At 34.9% G+C, this 21236-nt stretch overlaps 1 protein-coding gene across 4 annotated transcripts in view; it reads right to left on the bottom strand.

Moving 5' to 3' along the window:
• Positions 1-21236, bottom strand: part of HYCC1 (hyccin PI4KA lipid kinase complex subunit 1) — a 131869-nt gene that overhangs the window by 27703 nt on the left and 82930 nt on the right. For 3 of the 4 annotated variants that reach the window (XM_063668417.1, XM_054494863.2, XM_054494864.2), the window contains exons 2-7: positions 19398-19476; positions 12347-12448; positions 6003-6182; positions 5074-5154; positions 4424-4539; positions 3940-4035 (exon numbers count right to left, since the gene is read on the bottom strand). In XM_063668417.1, the coding sequence (XP_063524487.1) occupies positions 3940-4035; positions 4424-4539; positions 5074-5154; positions 6003-6182; positions 12347-12448; positions 19398-19448 (626 nt within the window). In that variant the 5' untranslated portion in view covers positions 19449-19476. The remainder of the gene's footprint in view (positions 1-3939; positions 4036-4423; positions 4540-5073; positions 5155-6002; positions 6183-12346; positions 12449-19397; positions 19477-21236) is intronic. The other variant, XM_054494865.2, reaches the window with a different exon arrangement.

Raw genomic sequence — 21236 nt, 5'->3', positions numbered from 1 at the left:
CCTTAATTGACAGAAAACAATCTGTTCAGGTGGTCAGAAAAATTGACCTAGAAGTGAGGAGAGAGGCAGGGATTCATTACAGGTACACAGAAACAAATACACTGATCAGGAACTCACAGCTATCCATATCCAGGTTCGTCAGTTAGATGACTCACTAGCTAAACAAAATCAGAGCTGTCCCTTAGACAATGGGAGAGAATTCAACTTAATAGCTGAGCATAGTTTCATTCTTAATATTTATATTCCACATCAAAAAACAAGATAAGCCATTTGTTAAACAGCCTTGTATTAAATGTCCAACAGAAAGAAATCATTTCCTCAAACTTAGAGGACTCTGGCATATACTAGCAAAACTTATTTGTAGCATTAGTGAGTATATTTCTTTTCATAGTGCCATATATGTTTAGCACTAGCAGAGAACAAAAGCTTCTTGACTATAGCTTATTCAGGTTAGCTCTTGCTTGCTGTCAGATCTCTTCTTCAAGTTGTTCACACATACTATGTAGGAAGAAAACAGGCTATCAAGCTGGCCATCAATCAGTCTGAATCAGGAAGGCAAAGCTTACAGTAACTGAACAGATTTTTGCTCAGTAGAATGAATTTGTGTGAGCATAGGTGGAGGGTGGGAAGTGTTCAAGATTGTTTTAATTATTTTCATCACTAATTAAAATCAGAAGATTAAAAAAAGACTGTAACACATTTGTCACTGAATCTAGTTCATATACCCCATGAATTTTTTCTGGTTGTATTTATGTATCCTTTCTCCTAGATGACCCAGTCAATCATTTTGGTATAATCATCAACCAAATTGAGCAGCAATCTAAAACAACTATCACATGGCAAACAGGATTAGATGGCCCATGTAACAGTAGGATCACTTTCATCTTCAGGAAAACCTGCGTTAGTGCTAAGATCATTAAGAAGCTCTTGTACTTTAACTGGTATAACCATTTCTAACTTACTTATCACCACAGTTCTGTAACCAATTTTCTTTCCATAGATATGAACTAGGCTTAACATGATTAACAAAAGTGTTTTCTAATTCTTTTCTATTCATCTTAGAAATGTACAAAACCTCCTAATTAGAATATCTGATAAATGACTAAGAAAGCCAGTAGGTAAGAGAAATAAATAACTGGATTTTATCATTGAGAATACAGTTAATAGGAAATCTAAAATGAAAATTTAAAAACATAAACAACTAAAAATGACAGGAATGATAAATTTGATAGAGTTCCTCTAATATAATGCATTGTAGTTAAGAGTTAGCATTATTTAGATAGCTTAAGTCTTTTACATTACTTAGATCTTTTCCCCCACCCTTGTTTTTTTTTTTTTTACAGCTGGTGGACATTTATATAAAACTAATTTCTCTTGTGGCATAAATTGATCTATTTCTACCAAAACTTCCTTGGCCAAAATCCTATGGCTAGTTTTAAAATAATCTGTTTCTCTTTGTTTTTAAAGCCAGTTTTTACTTGTGTTCTCTGTTGAAGAATTATTCAGTTCCCTGGTCAGGTAAAATTGGTATATTAGCAATTTTCTACTCATAATGTAAAAGTAATTATATTAGAATGTGCTACATTAGAGTTAGATAGGACAAAAATCAGTGACACATGTTCTTTTCTAACTTTTCCATCAGTAGTTTCAGGGAAACGTCAAGAGTGGTTGGGCATTGTATTAGAACATCTATGGATCTTCAAAAAATACATTTATATATAATACATAAAAATACAAATATATACATATATAGGCATTCCTGGATCCTACCATCTAATATACTGCTTCAAAGTAGGACCTGGACTTTGCAGTGTGTTCTAAGTTCTAGAGGTGAAAATTGCTGCATTGTTACTCCTTAAACCAGTATTTCTGAATGTTGGTCCCCTTATGCCCATTTTAATCGATAACAGAGTTTTCACTAGACCATAGTGAAATGAAAAGCAAGGAAAGCTAAACTTATCCCATTTTTAATTTATAAATTATTTTCCTTCCCTTCCACGCTCCCACCTTTTTGATATTAAAATAGTCTCCCTTTTGTTAAATAATGTTGATGGTAGATATTTATAATATAATGACTTGGCAAAATAAAAAGTTGGCAACACTTATGTAAATAACCCAGCTGTTCCACCTTTTTTGAGATTTTACAGATCTGTGAAATTCAAAAGTCTGGACATTTCCGCCTTTAAACAACTTAAAGCAAAAAACATCTTAGAATGACTTGGTAAGTGGGAGAGATGAACCATTGGTACCATCTTTTAAGGTTAGGAAATGTAATTATGCTCTAATTTGGAAAACACCTGAAAGACTTCACGTCTCTATCTTCTCGACCAAGCCCTTTGTCTTGTGAATTCTCTTCCTCTGCTGATTCTGCATGGCTTTCTATCCTATTCAGTATCAAGTCTGATTTTTTATTTATTTTGTTTTCATTTCATTTCTAAGTATTGCTCAATGATCCTGCCCTCTGTGATATGGTTTGGCTGTGTCCCTACTCAAATCTCATCTTGACCTGTAGTTCCCATAATCTCTACATGTCATGGGAGGAACCCAATCGGGGGGTAATTGAATCATGGGGGTGGGTTTTCCCATGCTGTTCTCACGATAGTGAATAAGTCTCATGTGATCTGATGATTTTATAAAGGGGAGTTCTCCTGCATATGCTCTCTTGCCTGCTGCCATGTAAGACGTGCCTTTGTTCCTCCTTTACTTTCCACCATGATTGTGAGGCTCCCCAGCCATGTGGAACCGTGAGTCCACTAAACATCTTTTCCTTTATAAATTACCCAGTCTCGGATATTTCTTCATAGCAGTATGAAAATGGACTAATACACTCAGGATAAGTTGCATTTTCTAAATAAATTCCTCAAATAGAAATTATTCCACAAGTTCCTTAGTTCTATAATATCTCTTATTTACTTGAATTATCGAGGGGAATAATCTGTCATTTTTGTTTGTTTCTCCTTTTTTTAAAAAAAGTAACATTCACATTACCAAAAATTTAGAAAATCACAAAAAAATCACAAAGGAGAAAATTAAACCACAATTCCACCAACTAGAGATAATCATTGTTAATATTCTGGTCATATTCAACCAGTTAGGAAATCATACCATATATATTATCATTAACTACTCTTTTAAATCAGGATTTTTTAAATGTGAATATACTACACTCAAGGATATAATTTATTTTATAACCCCTTGGCTCAATTTATTTTTAACAAGAAAAGTTTAAGAACCAGTATCTCTTACCTATTTCTTAGTTCCAAATTACAGCACAGTAAAAATAAACAAATAAATGCAAACAAAAAGACAACCACGTGCCAAAACTTGAAAGGTCATAACAGCTCTATCATTTAGCTATATACTATAATCCTTTTCTGATTAAATAGTCAATTTAAATGTTATTCAGCTTTACATTCTTCATCATGTTCTTGTTTTTGTTGTTTTTGTTTGTGTTCTTTGTTTTTGAGACAGGATCTTGCTCTGTCGCCCAGACTGGAGTGCAGTGGTGCAATCATAGCTCACTGTACCCTCAACCTCCTGGGCTCAAGTGATCCTCCCACCTCAGCCTCCCAGGTAGCTGGGACTACAGGCGTGCACCACCATGCCCAGCTGGTTTTTTAAAATTGTTTATAGAGACAGGGGTCTTGCTATGTTGCCCAGGCTGGTCTTGAACTCCTGGGTTCACGCAATACTCCCACCTCAGGTTCTCAAAGTGCTGAAATTACAGACATGAGCTATTGCATTCGGCCCTTTATCATGTTTTTTGTGACTATCAATTATAGGGAACTTTCCATGTGTTGGGTAGGCTGAGTTTTACATTAACTTATTTAATGTTTTAAATAAATGATTACACAAAACAAAAATAACTTACGTATGTACCAGACTAGTAATCACAGATTCATATATTTCAATATCAGAAGCACTTGAATTTTACTTTACCTTGAACAAATTTGACACAGTGACTGAAGAGAAACACTGGGCATATAGGTTAAGGCAGCATTGTAACACAACAAAAGGAATGTCAACACTTCAAACCTAAAGACAAACAAAAAGAATATTAACAAATCTTTAGAATTCTAAGAAGTCAACTATAATATGGGAGAGGGCACTCCTTGGGGAGAGATATAATGTTACAGAACAGACCTGCACAGTATAAGCACACCAATAATGAAAAACTACAAGGAAAAAAAGACTTTCCAAGTAACAGCCATATGAAACCTGTCTTTAAAATTCAGTGTTCCAGCTGACACCTGAAGCAAAGCACAGTGACAAATCTAGATCTGTTTTTCTCTTGTATAAAATGACTCAATATTCAAATAAATTGTCACACACAACTCATTAAACATTATTTATAAGTCTACTGAAATAATTTTCTTAAAAAAATTACTGGAGTAAGATAAGAATTTTTATCCCCACCGTATACCTATTCTGTGCTGTCAGCATCTCCCTTTGAGGATGAGGTCCACTGTATACCACTTTTGACAAACCATGCTGGGATAGTGCACTCTCGGTCAGAGCCATGGACCCAATGCTGGAAGGCTAGAGAAAAGACATTTGAATAAAGAAAAAAAAAAAGCTATTCTGCTGAAAAGGTGATATTTAGAATATATATATACCACTAAAATAGCTACCATGAAGAACATCATATATCTTAAACATATTTAGGCTGCCTACCAAATTTTCTGCTCAAAGATTTAATAACTAATTTTAAAACAAGCCACAAATGAGAAATAAAAATTAGTTTAATTTCACAAATTCTACCATGGAAATACACAATTGCCCACCCCCACCCCCACCCCCTGGCCAACACACACAAGTAGCTATCCATCAGGAAGAATGAAAAATATTTCAAAAAGAATACTTTCAATAGATCTCTTATTAGCACATTTTAGTTTGATGTTCAATTATTTTGATTTCTTATCTCAATTTGGAAATAGTAAATACTTTGTGGGTGTTTATACTTTTGCAGGTACTAATAAATTGATCAATTTTTTTCCTAAATAACTAGATTATAACTTGTGGCAATATCAAAGCTTAGGGTCAATAAACTTACTATGATAAAATGTCACTTACTTCATGGTATACAGATGGTTTGGATAAAGATGGAATCGTAAAACTCAATACTTTGGTATGTCCCTGTTTGTCAACTATTTCCTATAGAAGTGAAAGAAAATATATTAAAATACATACTTTCTTACACATAAATTTACAAACTAAATTTAAATAGTCTAAAACATTTTTTTGAAAAAGACCTGAATGGAAAGGAATTTTAAGTTAAAATCTTAAACCATGATAATCCATTATTATTCATCAACACCGGTAGTTAAACTGCACATCCTTCCACTTAAAAAACATATGTAACATAATTTTCAGGATGGCTGAGATACAGATACAGTGTCTTAATAATCCTTGATCTTCCTCATGTAACAAGTTATATTTGCTAAGTGAAGTAATCATTTAAATATGAAATATGTGAAGAAAATGACCTTACATTTCTTTTCTATTTTGAAAGGTACAAAACTTAAGTATCTAGAATACCATATGAATTAATATACAAACTCTATTAGTAATGCAAGCTGTATGTTAAAACAATGTTGTACACTCTGGAGACAGTCTAGATTTTATGGACCTATGATTGGTGAATATTAGAGTAAATCTTTTCTCCCAAACTTTCTGTGAAGGTTAGAAACAGATCATTTATAGACAATGGACTTTAAGTTTACAAAATTTAAAATGCAACACTGATATTTTCAGATATCTCTATAAAAGAAATGAAATGGTCTGATTTTCAACCTTCAATCAATCCATAAAGGTATAGTTACATAATTACATGTATACTTGTATGTCTCCCAACCCCCAGAAGTTATATTTGGAAGAATGGGCTATGAGTCATTTGATGTATGAAAAAACAAACACTAGCTTTATTAAAATGAAAAGCAGTTGCACAGGTTATATATTTGATTTTGTCAAAAAAGATTTTGTTAACTCCATTAAATACAAACCAAATTGTAAACCCCTAGAAGAAGAGCTTCAATGCATCCACTACTATGCACATTTCTGCTGGCTGAGACTGCAAGGTAGCACCAAATTAGTTCTGGGAGAAATTGCAGCGTAAATTGAAGCAACTGCTCCTCTCCACTGCGATAGAATTCAAAGAGCTGGTGACAGACAGGTTCTAGCAACTGGAAGAAAGACAAAATGTTAATTCAAGAACTGGACTGTATTTGAATGGAACTACTATATGAAGTATAAAAGGTTTTCTCAGATTGGCAAAAATCATATCTTTTTAAATTCTTAAAATAGCTAAGTTGTAGGGAGTTTCTTCCTAAAATATCCTTTCTTCCTGGTAAAACACATGCCAATATATAAAGGATTGACTATGGGGTAGAAGAAATTGAATGGGAATCCTGGGTAGTTACTGTCCTATCTCCCTCCTCCTGAGTTTATAATTTGGCAGCATCTGACAGCAATGATTGGTGGGTAGGGGGGCTAAATAACTACAGACCCCCCTGGATCTAGACCCCTATTGTAACCATGACTAATTGGTCCTGGATAATCTAAATATTGCTGTAATTTTATTTTAAACATAATTTGGAGTCATCTATAACCTTTTTCTCTCCCACCACACTCTCAACATTATACAGTTAATAGAGCTGACTGTATCTTTATAATGGGCTTTAAAAAATCAGATAGGCAAGGTAAGACCCTCTTATAGGTAAGTATTCTCTTAAAGCATATACAATGATTGCACACAAGTCATAATCAAATATGTTAAGAGATTCACAAGGTACTGTTTACAAGGTACTGATTTTTCAAGCAAATTATCAGGTTATTTATTATATATATCCAATGAACTATACCTCACTAAGGCAACAAATTTAAATATACTAAACAGATTTCCTACAACCAATAATGGTAATGAACAGAAACTAATTTACAGTGGATGTTTTGATTTCAAGTAAGTGAAATATGTAAACTGAATATAATTAAAGTCAGTATTGTTTATAAAAGGTATAACAAAAGTTATACTTCAATAAACACTGACTAAGTCAAACTAGTCTTTCCTATTGAAAAATTATCTAACTTCTGACAGTTAATCTTCCACAAGGAATACTTTTTCCACTCTTGAAATGGTCTTTAGAGGGCAACAGATGTCCGCTGTGGCCATGGAAAGATAACAGAAAAACAGAGGGGCAGGAAGCAAAGTCATCCCATTCAGAGATAGCAAGAAAAGTTTTTAGCATAGGAATTTGGAATGGGGATAGAGGTGGCTGGAAGAAAGAATGACTGGTTAGGGATATTTAGCTTTCAGGGTGGAGTTTTTAAAATTTTCTTTGTGGACCCACATCAATAATCTTGAATTGTGGCATAACATCCCTCATCTCTAAATCCCTCAGAAAGCTAAATCAATTGAGATAGTCTAACAAACTTTGCAAAATTATGAAATCTTATTTGAAATTTTATTCAAGACAGTTTGTATGAACATATAATTTTAATCAAAACGTACTCAAACGACTTTATAACCCATTTAAAATCCAAAATTTAGAGTTTTTGCCATACGAAAGTATAACAAGACAGATTCAAAGGGGAGGTAGAAATATATTGCAACAAGATTAGATGAAATTATGCATTTGAAATTAGTACAGATAAATATCAATATCTGCATAGTGTGTCACAGATTACAAAGTACTTACACATACATAAACCCATTAAATTCCCACAACACTGGAGGGTAAAATATCATTATCCACACTTTCCACAGAAGGAAACTAAGACAAAGAGGCTATCCACTATGACCAAAATCACATGACTCACAAGGGTCAGACCTGGAGCCAGGTATTTTGACTTCTTTACTAACATACCTGAAAAATGTCAGGAAGAATAAAATGATATACAGTGTGGGAAATATGGACAGTGTCTGACATATCTAATTTGAGTATATTTGAAGCAAGCAAAGGAGCATTAGAACCTGCTGTGTTCCTGGTGTCTGGGTTACATTTTTTAATGTTTTTTTTTTTTTTTCATGGAAACCATATTATTTATGGTGGTTAGGTTTTACAGTACTATTAAGAGAGACTGTACCTCAAGTATATTTATATGTGTTAAACGGGCTTTTATGGGTTTAATGAGAACCTAGTCACCATGTGTCATCTTTCCATTGTAAAATATATTTTGAGTTCTAAAACAACCAAGCTGCAAATGGGTTTTTACAACAATCCATTCATAAGTAACAATCTCTCTGTATCCTAAGAGAGATTTCTAGTGGTAACAGGCATATGACTCAAAAATGCTCTTTAGTGACTAAGTAAGGAAAATGTTCTTTAATGACTAAGCAGGAAAAGAGTCAAGTTTTGGTAAATTTAGAAGGAAAATCTTGCAAAATTTTTTGTATTGAACAGTTACTCAGGAACATTGGGTAAGAAAAGGATACGGAAAAGTTGGAGAACACTACTATTCAGGAACCAGCAGCTACTGGTACCGGACCTCTCCACTCTCTGGACTCCCGACTCCTAGAACTCCAAGGAGACTTTATGTAGGTCTTTCAAAAAACAGCTGATTTCATAACAGACTTAAGTAGTATTAACCTCTACTCATAGGCCTGTCTCAAAGTCATAGTCAACTAAAAGCGCCATTTAAGCAAACTGCACTGTACCCATATAAACTGCCTCTTTATAAGTTTCTTGAACACATCACATATCGCAGGGCCTTTCCACCCACAGTTCCCTCTCCTGGAAGGCTCTTGCCCCTGATTCCACCCCAACTCCTAATTCGTTTGGATCTTGATTCAATCGCCAACTTCCTCAGTCCCAACACATATTTCCCTTACTTCATTTTATTTATCCTTATAGCTTTATCACTAACTGACATAGTATTATGTTTAGCTATTTGTTTAATGTCTATCTCACTAACTAGAAAACAAGTTTTAATCTACAAGATCAAGAATTTAGTCTATTTTGTTCTCATAATTCCTAAGTGGTTCCTGACATATTAAATGTGTTTAATAAATATTTATTAAACGAATAAAACTGAATAATGAAAAAGTACTATTAGTGAAGTTTAAATGCCAAATTTGTTGAACTTCAAATAATACCAGAAACATATCTCAAATTTCAAAAATTCTGGAAAACAATAATATCAACTTGTTAGGAATATTTTCAAATTAAGACACAAAATATTCTAAACAGCAAAAGAGAGGTTACAATGTTAAAGTAGATTACACTGCTATATTTTAGAAGCACTTCCAAATATATCTGAAAGAGCGAGTGGTTTTTTTTTTATATTATTATTATACTTTAAGTTTTAGGGTACATGTGCACAATGTGCAGGTTAGTTACATATGTATACATGTGCCATGCTTGTGTGCTGCACCCATCAACTCGCCATTTAGCATTAGGTATATCTGCTAATGCTATCCCTCCCCGCTCCCCCCACCCCACAACAGTCCCCAGAGTGTGATGTTCCCCTTCCTGTGTCCATGTGTTCTCATTGTTCAATTCCCATCTATGAGTGAGAACACGCGGTGTTTGGTTTTTTGTCCTTGCGATAGTTTACTGAGAATGATGATTTCCAATTTCATCCATGTCCCTACAAAGGACATGAACTCATCATTTTTTATGGCTGCATAGTATTCCATGGTATATATGTGCCACATTTTCTTAATCCAGTCTATCATTGTTGGACATTTGGGTTGGTTCCAAGTCTTTGCTATTGTGAATAGTGCCGCAATAAACATACGTGTGCATGTGTCTTTATAGCAGCATGATTTATAGTCCTTTGGGTATATACCCAGTAATGGGATGGCTGGGTCAAGTGGTATTTCTAGTTCTAGATCCCTGAGGAATCGCCACACTGACTTCCACAATGGTTGAACTAGTTTACAGTCCCACCAACAGTGTAAAAGTGTTCCTATTTCTCCACATCCTAAGAGTGAGTGGTTTTTTTAAGAATACAGAATACACACTGTCTTCACCACATGAACCAGAATAAAAGCACGAAACTAACATGCAAGACCAGAACCAATGCTTCGGAAAGTGTGGTCCTGAGGATCATCCACAAACTGTTATCAATCTCCAACAATATAAATATAGAAATTGAGAGGAAATATTTAGAAACTTTTATAGCAACTTAATATTGTTACAACATCCAAGTGAGTGATTAGCAGATTTATCAGAGTATACATCAGTTAGGGAATATCAAATTTGTGTGGTGCCTCACACATGGTGTGAGTTGCATGTTAGTCACGTATTTTAGATACACATATTTGTCTGTGACAGATTATAATTTTTTTTAAAAACTGGTTCATCATCACTGGTAGTTTGAGAAACACTGCTCTGAACCATTAGAGCTATATTCACTAGAGTTATCTGAATAAAAGGAATGCTATAAACTAATCTAGCCAATGATAAATTTATCCTACAAACACTTTCCAAAGTAGCCTAGTTAAAACATACTTCATGAGAGGAATAATTTTAAGCTTCTCAGAATAATAAATAATAAATGATCAACAAGATTTAATTTGTTAAAAAACATAAAGCATATGGCTATACTTACCCTATTTGGTGAAATAATTCTAAACCAAACATGGAAAACCTTAAAACAGCTTCCACTCAATATTTAAAAAGTAAAATCCTTCAAGAAAACAGCCTACCTGTGCATTCTATACAAGTTAAGAAGCTTTGGGGAGAAGGAAGAGACAAGACAAATATGATTCTTCAATTCAGTTATTCCAGTTAAAGTTTTTCGGCTTGTCAATATACTCCCTAATCCCTTCAGCACCTAAAATTCATGATATGCATTATAGTATAACCAGTAGGAGTGGGATATTCTACACCCCCTCCAAAACAGATTAACTACTCAAAAGAAGAGCCTCCCTCAATTTTGGTAGTTTCATCCCAGAGATACATAGATCCATATTGGACTGGACTCCAGGATATGTTACTTTACCACTGAATCTGCTGTTAGAGTCCATCATGCTATCAATCAAACTCAAGTACAAAAGGAATTATGTACTTCAGATCCCTCTCTTCTACCATACCTCTTTCCACTCCTCCTGACACTGCCCAAGTTTAGGTTCTCAACAGCTCCCTCCTAGGCTATTGTCATAGCTTCCTAGTCTTCTTACGTTCCCCATCTTTTCATTTGCCAGTCTATCCTCCACATAGCCACCTTCCTAACCCCTCAGTGCAAAAAAAGTCTAGACTGCTTAAGATGGAATTTGAGGCCCACCATGGTTACGTCCTAAACCTAGCTTTTTAGCTTCAGCTCCTATCACAGCCTTACCCTCTCTTGTTAACTACTGCGTTAGCCTATTCATCTTTTTCCAAATGCCATACCTTTTTACTTTTCATCCTATTTCCAATTTTTTTTCTATTTCTACTATGAATGGTAGGATTTACAAGCAGCAGAATCTGGAGTATAGATTATTTTATTACCTTCAAACTAAATGGGCAGCTAGGGAGGCACAGTGGCTCATGCCTGTAATCCCAGCACTTTGGGAGGTTGAGGTGGATGGATCGCTTGAGCCCAGGAGTTCGGGACCAGCCTGGGCAACATGGTGAAATCCCATCTCTACCAAAAATACAAAAATTGGCCAGGTGTGATGGTGTATGACTGAAGTACCAGCTATTGGGGGTGCTGAGGTGGGAGGATCGCTTGAACCTGGGAGGTCAAGACTGCAGTGAGCCATGATCACACCACTGCACTCCAGCCTGAGCAACAAAATGAGACCCTGTCTCAAAAAAAAAAAATCTAAATTAGCCATCTGAAAAAAGAAAGAGTGGTAGTGGGGCAAGAGGAAAGACTGGGAAAGGCACTAGCCAGGCTAAACTATTTGCCATTCTTTAAATGCCTTGCATTTTCTGAGCCTCCGTATACTATCCCCACTGCATGGAATATTCTTTTACCTTGCCACCTGGAAAACTTGTGCTTATCCGTAGACTGGATTAAGGATTGCCTTGAAACCATGTGTTTACTTATTTTCTCCCATTTTCCTCTTTCAGGATAAAAACCATGTGTTACTCAATTTGATTCTCTACTGCCTAGTATAGCCGATGGCTCCTAATGGGCACTCAAATACTTGCTGAATGAATAAAATGAAATGCAGTGACATAGACTTTTCAAAGCTACCTCTAGCGAGAGAGAAAAAGAGAGAAAATGTTCAGAGATGGCTTCTGGAATATGGTAATAAATTATATTTCTTGGCTTGGGGAGTGGTACACTACAGTTCATTTCAGTATTGTTCTTTAAACATATACATTTTCTTACCCCTTTATATCTATTTCACAATAAAAAATTAAAAATCAATCAAGTCAATATTACTAGCACAATAAACTATAAAAGTACTTACCTCACTTTGTGGCTCCTGGATAACTTTATAGAGAGATGAAACTAAAGAACTCTTGTCTTTCAAATTTGTGGCATAATTTGGTAAAGATGTTTCTGGTAATGTCTAAACAAATTTAAAAAAATACATTTTACTTTTATGAAACGTCCAGAATAGGCAAATCCATAGATGCAGAAAGTAAATTAGTTGTTGCCAGGACTGCAGACGGGAGAAGAAGATTAGGAGTGACTAACAGGTATGAAGTTTCTTTTTGGAGTGATGGAAATGTGCTGGAAATAGATGCTGGCATTGGTTGTACAACACTGTGAATATATCAAAAACCAAGGCAAGGTAAACATGTTTACCTTAAATTAGTAAATTTTATCTTATATTAATTATATCTCAATAAAAATTCAAAATAAAACAAAAAATATACTTTATCCTCTTATCAACAAGGACATAAACTAACATCAGCACTTCATCTTTGATCATAGTTTGGGATTAGAGATCAGAATATAGGCCAGGCGCAGTGTCTCATGCCTGTAATCCTAGCACTTTGGGAGGCTGAAGCAGGAGGATTGCTTGACCCCAGGAGTTCAAGACCAGCCTGGGCAATATAGTGAGACCTCGTCTCTACAAAAAACAAACAAAATTAGCTGGGCATGGTGGCATATGCCTGTAGTCTTGGCTACTCGAGAAGCTAAGGTGGGAGGATGGCTTGAGCCTGGGAGGTCAACGCTGCAGCGAGCCATGATTGTGGCATTACACTCCAGCCTGGGCAACAGAATGAGACAGGGTCAAATGAACTCCGGAGTTACATACTCTGACTGTTAAGCATGAGAAGGCTGTTCTACTTTACCAAATGAAGGGAAAATTTAGACTTTTCAGAGCTAGAGAAAAAGATATCCGCACTACCAACAAACGAATTTTCCTAATGCCATTTAAAATACAGACAACTAGTCACAGCTTGCCAGCACCACCTATTCAGAACGAACACCATGACCAGAGAGGAATGGGAAGAGATAAAACTCCAGTACTAAGTCAGATGATTTTGAATAAAAGAGTAGGGAAATCTGAACAAAAACATGTCATTATCATAATGATAAAAACCTTTCCTTCTGGAGCACACCCCCTCCTCAGTGATATCTGTTTCCTAAGTCATTATTCTATCTCACCCAAATTACTTCCTTCAGTCAATCATTGCCAATCCTGCAGTAGATACCATGTCTCAGGATATTCCTAACTCACTCTAAAATATACATTATTCCTTATATGTCTCATATCCTAGTATTTCAAAATTTAATATGCGTATGATTAGTGTATAGGTGGATATGTGCATAAATTAAACAGCATAAATTTTTACAATAAAGACATTTGATTCATTTTCACTTTACTGTGAACTCCTTGAGGGCAAGAACTGTCTTATCATCTCTCCAACCACAGCACTCACCACAGGCTCTCATACGCAAATCTTTGCTGAGGGAACATATTATAGATAAACAAAATAAGAAATAAAAATTGCCATTGCTTATACTTTGGTAGGTTCTTTAAAAGTGGGTCATATTTCACCTTGGGATATATAAGTGAATAGAATTTTTTTTAAGTTTAATAACAGAGTTTTATTTACCAGAAGGGTAAGCAAATGTGGACTATTTGGAAACCTTTCACAATTCTCCAGAGGGGGGAGAAAAAGGTTTTACTGCAACTGCTTACACAAAGAAGAGATTAAGGCATTCTTCAATATTTCAAAAGCATGACACAAAAGATCTCCAGGCAACATTCCATTTCCGTCATTTGATCAGGAGTAACCTAATACTGGGGGAATTTATATAAAAGTGAATAACAGTCAAATAAACAGCAGATTCCTAATCCTCTGAATAAAAATAAATCTAAATTATGTATAAAATGCATTATATATAATTAAAACTCATTGATGTCTAACATATGTAACTATGTATACATGTCTAATATATATGTCTAACTATAAAATTGAAGAATAAATTAACCAAAATATAAATCTTTAAAAAAATATTAGTGAATAGAAAGATTACTGTTTTATATATATATATGATCTAGGCTAAAACTAGATCATTCATTACAAACATGAATTACAATGTTCAGCTTATATACTAGCTGACCGTCACAAGGTAAAATATTTTCTGTGAAACACCCAAAGGCAAAAAGACAGCTGTTTTTCTGAAAAGACAAGCTCTGGAAAATACAATGGACCCAGGCTACCACTGATAAATGAAAGGAAGGGTATCTTAAAAATTAGTGCAGTAATAATACCTTTTATTCACAATTCTGTCATCATTTTATTTAATGAATGTGGGAAAAGTTAATTTTGTCTGTAGAGAGGGAGAAAATGTTGTGTTCATGAATGGTGCTTTAAAAAACAAGACCTAAAAGAGCCAAATGAATTTAAATACTATTATAGCAAAAACATTTAAATTTTCTTGCACTGTACTAGTTCAAAGGTACTGACCTTCTTAAATACCAGCTTAGCTTTCTCACATTTCAGAAGGCATAACTGGAGTTGAAAAGCACCTAACGGAAAATTATGTTGGTATATTATTCTTGGCAAAATTTGACACCAGGTGCAATGGCTCACGCCTGTAATCCCAGCACTTTGGGAGCCTGAGGCAGGTGGATCACAAGGTCAGGAGTTAAAGACCAGCCTGGCCAACATGGTGAAACCCTGTCTTTACTAAAAATACAAAAATTAGCCAGATGTGTGGTGCCACACGCCTGTAGTCCCAGCTACTCGGGAGGCTGAGGCAGGAGAATCGCTTGAACTCGGGAGGCAGAGGTTGCAGTGAGCTGAGATCGTGCCACTGCACTCCGGCCTGGGGGACAGAACAAGACTCTGTCTCAAAAAAAAAAAATTTGAAGACAGATGCCTCATACTAAAGTATCATTTGACAGATGGTTTTTCAAAAATGTAAGGAGGTGATATGGGTTGAGTAGCAGAGAATTAATGAAGATGGACAGATGGGTGAAGAACCAGTAATTAAAACAATCCTGTTCAACAACATCACACGTAAGATTTGATTTTGAGTCACATATTGAGATTCAGCAACTATCAGAAAATTTTAAAAAATTAGGAGTCCGGAAATCTGCTAGATAAATCTACCACACAGCAGTAACAAAAATAACACAATCTGAAAGATAATATTTTATAAATAAATCTTTGAAAAGACAGAGCTTGAACTATTCATGAAATCTTAAAATAATGAAGTCCTAGACTAATCATTTAGTTGGTACATAAAGAAAATAGGACAAGCACGGTGGCTCACGCCTATAATCCCAACACTTTTGGGAGGCCAAGGCAAGCGGGTAACTTGAGGCCAGGAGTTCGAGACCAGCCTCGCTAACATGGCAAGACCTCAGCTCTAATAAAAATACAAAAATTAGCTGGGCATGGTGGTGTACATCTGTAATTCCAGCTACTCAGAAGGCTGAGGCATGAGAATCACTTGAACCCAGGAGATGGAGGTTGCAGTGAGCCAAGACTGTGTCACTGCACTACAGCGTGGGTGACAGTGTGAGACCCTGTCTCAAATTTTAAAAAAAGAAAATACTAATGAAGAGTCCATAGCTAGAGCAGACAATGAATAATTTTACCAAATTTTCAATTTCAAAAATTTCATCTCTACACATCTGAGAGATGTTGGGTGAGGTTAGGAGTTCAGACTGACTGTGGAACAGTGTAGAGCTAAAAATCATCTTCATAAACCACTTACAGTACTTTAACTTTTCTGATGAAAATATGAGACCTGGAGAGGTTATGCCCAACATCATAAAACCAGCTTGGGGAGAATTAGAATTAAGTCAAAGGGTTTCTTTCAGCTCACTTACTCAATCATGATTACTTGGCCTTATTAGCATCATGGTTATTAAATAAAACAACCAAGCAGAAGCTTTTCTAGAAATATGTATGTAACCAAAACCTTTCTTAAATATTTTAACAAAAATATGTAATTTAACACCAGAGATTTCAAAAGATATGTTACTCTAATTTTAAAAGTACTTAGCAGACACATTCCCAAGAACTTTTCTATATTCTATTACCTCTGGTATGCTGCTGATTTTGCCTGATAACCTTCTTCTCTTTGTCAAACATAGAGCTGAATTCAACACACATTAACCCAATTTAGAATAACACTCCAAATAATTATCAGGAATGCCTACCAAATTAGCCAAGGAATGGGAAATATCCTTCCTTGAACTGGCTATAATACAGATTTGAAGATAATTTAAAACATTTGAATATCAAATTGATTCAAAATTGGGTAAAGTTAATCTTGGGGTTGGGCAGGAGAAACTACTTAAACTACATTTTATTTCCTGCAGGCCATGATTTCACTCTCTCCTCCTAAAGGAAAAGTTTCCCTATGTTTGCATTAAATTTATTTAAAATGTTAATAAAATATTGCTACCCACATAATATGTTATATTGATAAAATATCACTTAAATAATATTTCCTATTTATTCATACTCTGGTTTCTTGTAGTGGAAGACGGTATTTGGAAAACAAGATCTGGGTGCTTAGTGTACTCACTGCGACCGGGGTGCCACTGTTTCTAGGTCCTCCCAGTGAACAAAGCTAGGAGATATATGTATGCATATATGTACAGACACACACACACATATATATCATATGCATACTTAGAACCCATGAGTTCATAATGATTCCAATACAACACCTTAGAGTTCTTTCTTGGCTTTCACTGTTCCATGATTGTAACTCCTTTTTCAGACAGATAGAAATCTAACTCCCATTATCCTCAAAATATTTACTTATTTGTTCAATCAACTTATTTGCTCAATGTAACCAATCTACCAATGTAACTACTCTGGCTATTCTTCTACACGCCACCTCTGCAGCCCTTCACCCCAACCACCTACTTCCTCAGACACTACTGCCATTAACCGCTGCTCTGCCCCTCACTCCTCCGTACCGCACTTCCTAGGTGTCTATATATCCAAACCAGGAGGGGAAGGGAATAAACGAACAGATGGAAAGGGAAGGAGATCAGTCACGGTTTTCCATTATTTACCTTACTAGCTGATCTTACCCCTAAAACCCACCCTTTAACATGCTCTCTTTCCACAACTCCCATCTTAAAGAATGGATAGCTAGCGATATTTGCTTTTGCATATTTTACTTCACCATTAAACATAAGAATGCCCTAGAAGAAATAGCATTCAACTGTTAAACTTGACAATTTCCATCAATCTGCCAAAAAAAAAAGCCGTGATAACAGACTATTTTAAACACAAAGATAACACAAGCAGGAAACACACACACACACACACACACACACACACATACACGATTTAATCAAAGTTTCTTGTTTTTTTTTTTTTTTTCTTTTAGAGACAAAAGTCTCACTCTGTCACCAGACTGGACAGCAGTGGTGCCATCATAGCTCACTGCATCTTTGAATTCCTGGGCTCAAGTGATCCTCCCAACTCAGCCTCCCAAGTAGCTGGGGCTACAGGCATGCACCAACATGCCCAGCTAATTTATTTTATTTTATTTTTTTTGGAGAGAGGGGGTCTTGCTATGTTGCCTAGGCTGGTCTTAAACTCCTGGCCTGAAGCAATCCTTCCATCTCCGCCTCTCAAAGTGCTGGGATTATAGGCATGAGCCACCACATCTGGCCACAAGTTATTAAAATATGTAGAAAGCACTTCTGTAACATTCTAATGTCGCTTTATGATGACTTGGGGAATCCATAGAAGGATGCTCAATTCACGGCTATAAAAGCTGAGAAAGTAAAAGTCTGCCCAGCTATTCACCAGGATTAGATAAAAGAGACAGATAAGGCCGGCTGTTAAAATTAACAGGAAATGGTGCTTTTCCTAAATACACACTGCAACTGAAAAATGACATAACAATCTCCTTTGAGTGACTACTAAGTTCTTACTTACTAAGATGACTTGTTATCTAAAATCACAGATTATAAAAAAGTTTGTTGTTGAACATGTATCAGTAAGAACAAAACATCCCACTCTTGCCTAGAGCATCTAAGTCACTTTGACATAGAGAAGCAGCCTTGATTTTCAATCCAGGTGCAGAGATATAAATATGGAGTTTCTGAACATAACATTTCAAATCTATGTTAACTTTGTAGTTTTCAAGACAACAAGATCCTGGGTCTACTTTGAAGGCCAGACCAGATGTTCACCCCATTATAAACAGCCCTGCTTTGTTTTGAGTCTACCAGAATACCGTTTCACTTAAATTTCACCTAAACTCTACCCTTCCTCCAAATTACTATAATTTTATCTTTTCTTTGGTTTGGTGAGATGGTCCCATGGTGTCTGTTGGGCAATCTCTCTCAATGCAACAAGCCAATAAGCCTGACTTTGTCAGACTGTAACTTTGTCCTTATAGGTCTTGGGCTGATTGGGCTGGACAAAATCAAACTGATAGTTGCAGCCCAAACTCTTCATTCCTGTGGTTCATGATCATGCAAGTGCACATAATTATGTGTCACATAAGGACAGAGAAAAGTAATTAGCTGATTAAAGAAATACTATTTTAGCTATCCTAGAGAAAAGCTCATGAGACAAGAAAATATAAGTTTTATTTTCTTCATTAACTAATCAAAGGTTATACACCCCTTATATAGCCACTGGGTTAGCCAACTAGAGAAAGATTCACTGGTATAAAGTTGAGCAAATATCTTCCCATCCTCTCCTCATTGTTGGTCACCCCAGTTCCACTGCCCTCCAAACTAGAAGAAACATTTTGACAATGAATCACTGATGGTCGTTGGAGAATGACATCAACATTCAGAGACTTTAACTACTTTGTGGTATTGCCATGAAAGAAAGAAAATAAACAAATGAATAAACTCTTTGAACCACTTGGGAGAAAAAAGGAATCAATTTCCTAGAAAAGATTACTATGTGTAAATAACTCTTTATTGAGATTTGATAGAAAATACTTCTTCCACAGATATTTAGCCTTTCAGTCACATAAAATACAAAAATCACTGGAATTTAAACCCCAGACAAAACTTCCTTGGAATATAATTACTACAGTAGAACAGTAAATATTACCTTAAACTCTGACAACCATTCCTCCACAACCCCTTTCTCTGAAGTAAACATTTTTCCACATCTGTTCTAAACCTTCAACCTGAAAATTAACATAGAAAAATGTTAACATTTTGAACATATTTTATTTAGTCAGATTACTATGAACAGAGATAATCCTATAAAGTTTTTACTTCATATTTGTGAAATGAGTTTCAAACATAAATTACTAAATTCATTTCAAAACCAATGTGCACAAACAAGCCTTAAAATGCAAGAATTTTGACAAAAGTATAAATATCACAACATGATGAAATTGGCTCTGCAATTTTCATTTAGTTTTCAGGAATGCCAGCTGCAAAACATATTGGACATTTTTCCCCAGTTTCAATAAAATAATTTCAAAAAGATCATTTATCTTAAAAGAAGGCAGAAAATATTTCAAAAACTGTGAAAATATAAGAAGACACACATCCAAAATTGACTTTATAGAAAGCATTAAAGTAATTTAATTTGCTTGTATTTCAGTTCTTTACAACAGTAACTAGGCAAGCCATTTGGTTTCTTGAAAGTGTAATATTCATTTTTTAAAAAGTAAAAGTGACAATATTCAAAATGACCATATTTGACAACAGTTATTCAGAAGATTGGGATTTACTTAAGTATAAATTCAAAGAAATAAGCTAAAAGAAATGCAGAACAGTTTTATCTCAAGCAAAATGTTTGTCAAAATACAACGTATTTTTCTTTACCTATGCATTTGTATGGGAGTAGACTTGGAAACTATTTCCTGATGGAAAACTTGAGCTCTATCTGAATTTCCTAACTTCCAAATTCAGTCACAAATCCTTCATTCGGCTACTTAATTTTCATGAGCATTATAATGTAGTGGAAACTCAGGTAGAGTAGCCAGAAATGAATTCTGATTCTATTACTTACTTGGGCAAGATATATTTGCCTTACTTTTTTTTAATCTGCAAAATAGGGATAATGATAGTACCTATTTGCAAGGAGTTATTGTGAGGAGTACATTTTAAAATGCAAATAAAAGCAGTTATTTCCATTCCTGGCAACAAACTATTATAACTATGCAATATTATTATTATTATTACTAATTCTTATAAACTCTGCTCAGCTGTCTACGAAAGTATCCAGATATGCCTTAATGAACAACACAGGTTCTTGTCAAAGAATACATTCTAAGGTTCCTGCTGTCTAATTCTCATAAAAAACATGACTAAAACATTTTTTGGTCATTCATTCATTCATTCACTCATAAAAGATTACTTGGGTAATATGCATTTTATTTTTAAAATAAAAAATATTTCTCCTTGAATCAAGTCAGACTAATAGAAAACCACATATATGTACTGTATTATTGATTTTATAGAACTGTCTGTTTGGAGAAACTGGGCTTTGAAATTATGTCCAAAATGTTACCAAAGCACTGCTAGATCACATTTATCCTCCTTAAAAGCCAACAGAGTCTAGAAAATTCACATCTTAAGTTTTCAGTACTAGGAAAATCTCTCCTTTGGAGTAACTTGTTTGTTTTTATATTATGAATACAGTGAGTTTCATAACCGATTCTCTTTGTCTTACTCTTATTTTCTGTCTGCCTGTATCTACCTTTTTTATGTTGTTATGTATATTTGTAAAGCAAAGCCAATATAAATGCACAAAAGTTTTCTTTTGTATGAATTCCATTGTTTAATAAACTAGGACAGAAAGTTATCACAAATGGAACCACACTACATCAAGTTACATAGAACTGGGGAAGTAAAATTTTTACAAAAATTCAAAATAACTCTCCAGTTAAAATTAAGGTTAATTTTTTAAAAATTAAAAGAAATCAAGAGGAAT

This window comes from Pongo pygmaeus, chromosome 6 (assembly GCF_028885625.2).
Source record: "Pongo pygmaeus isolate AG05252 chromosome 6, NHGRI_mPonPyg2-v2.0_pri, whole genome shotgun sequence".
NCBI lineage: Eukaryota > Metazoa > Chordata > Mammalia > Primates > Hominidae > Pongo > Pongo pygmaeus.
The sequence above is the reverse complement of the archived record's forward strand: the minus strand, read 5'-3'. Positions and strand labels throughout refer to the sequence as shown.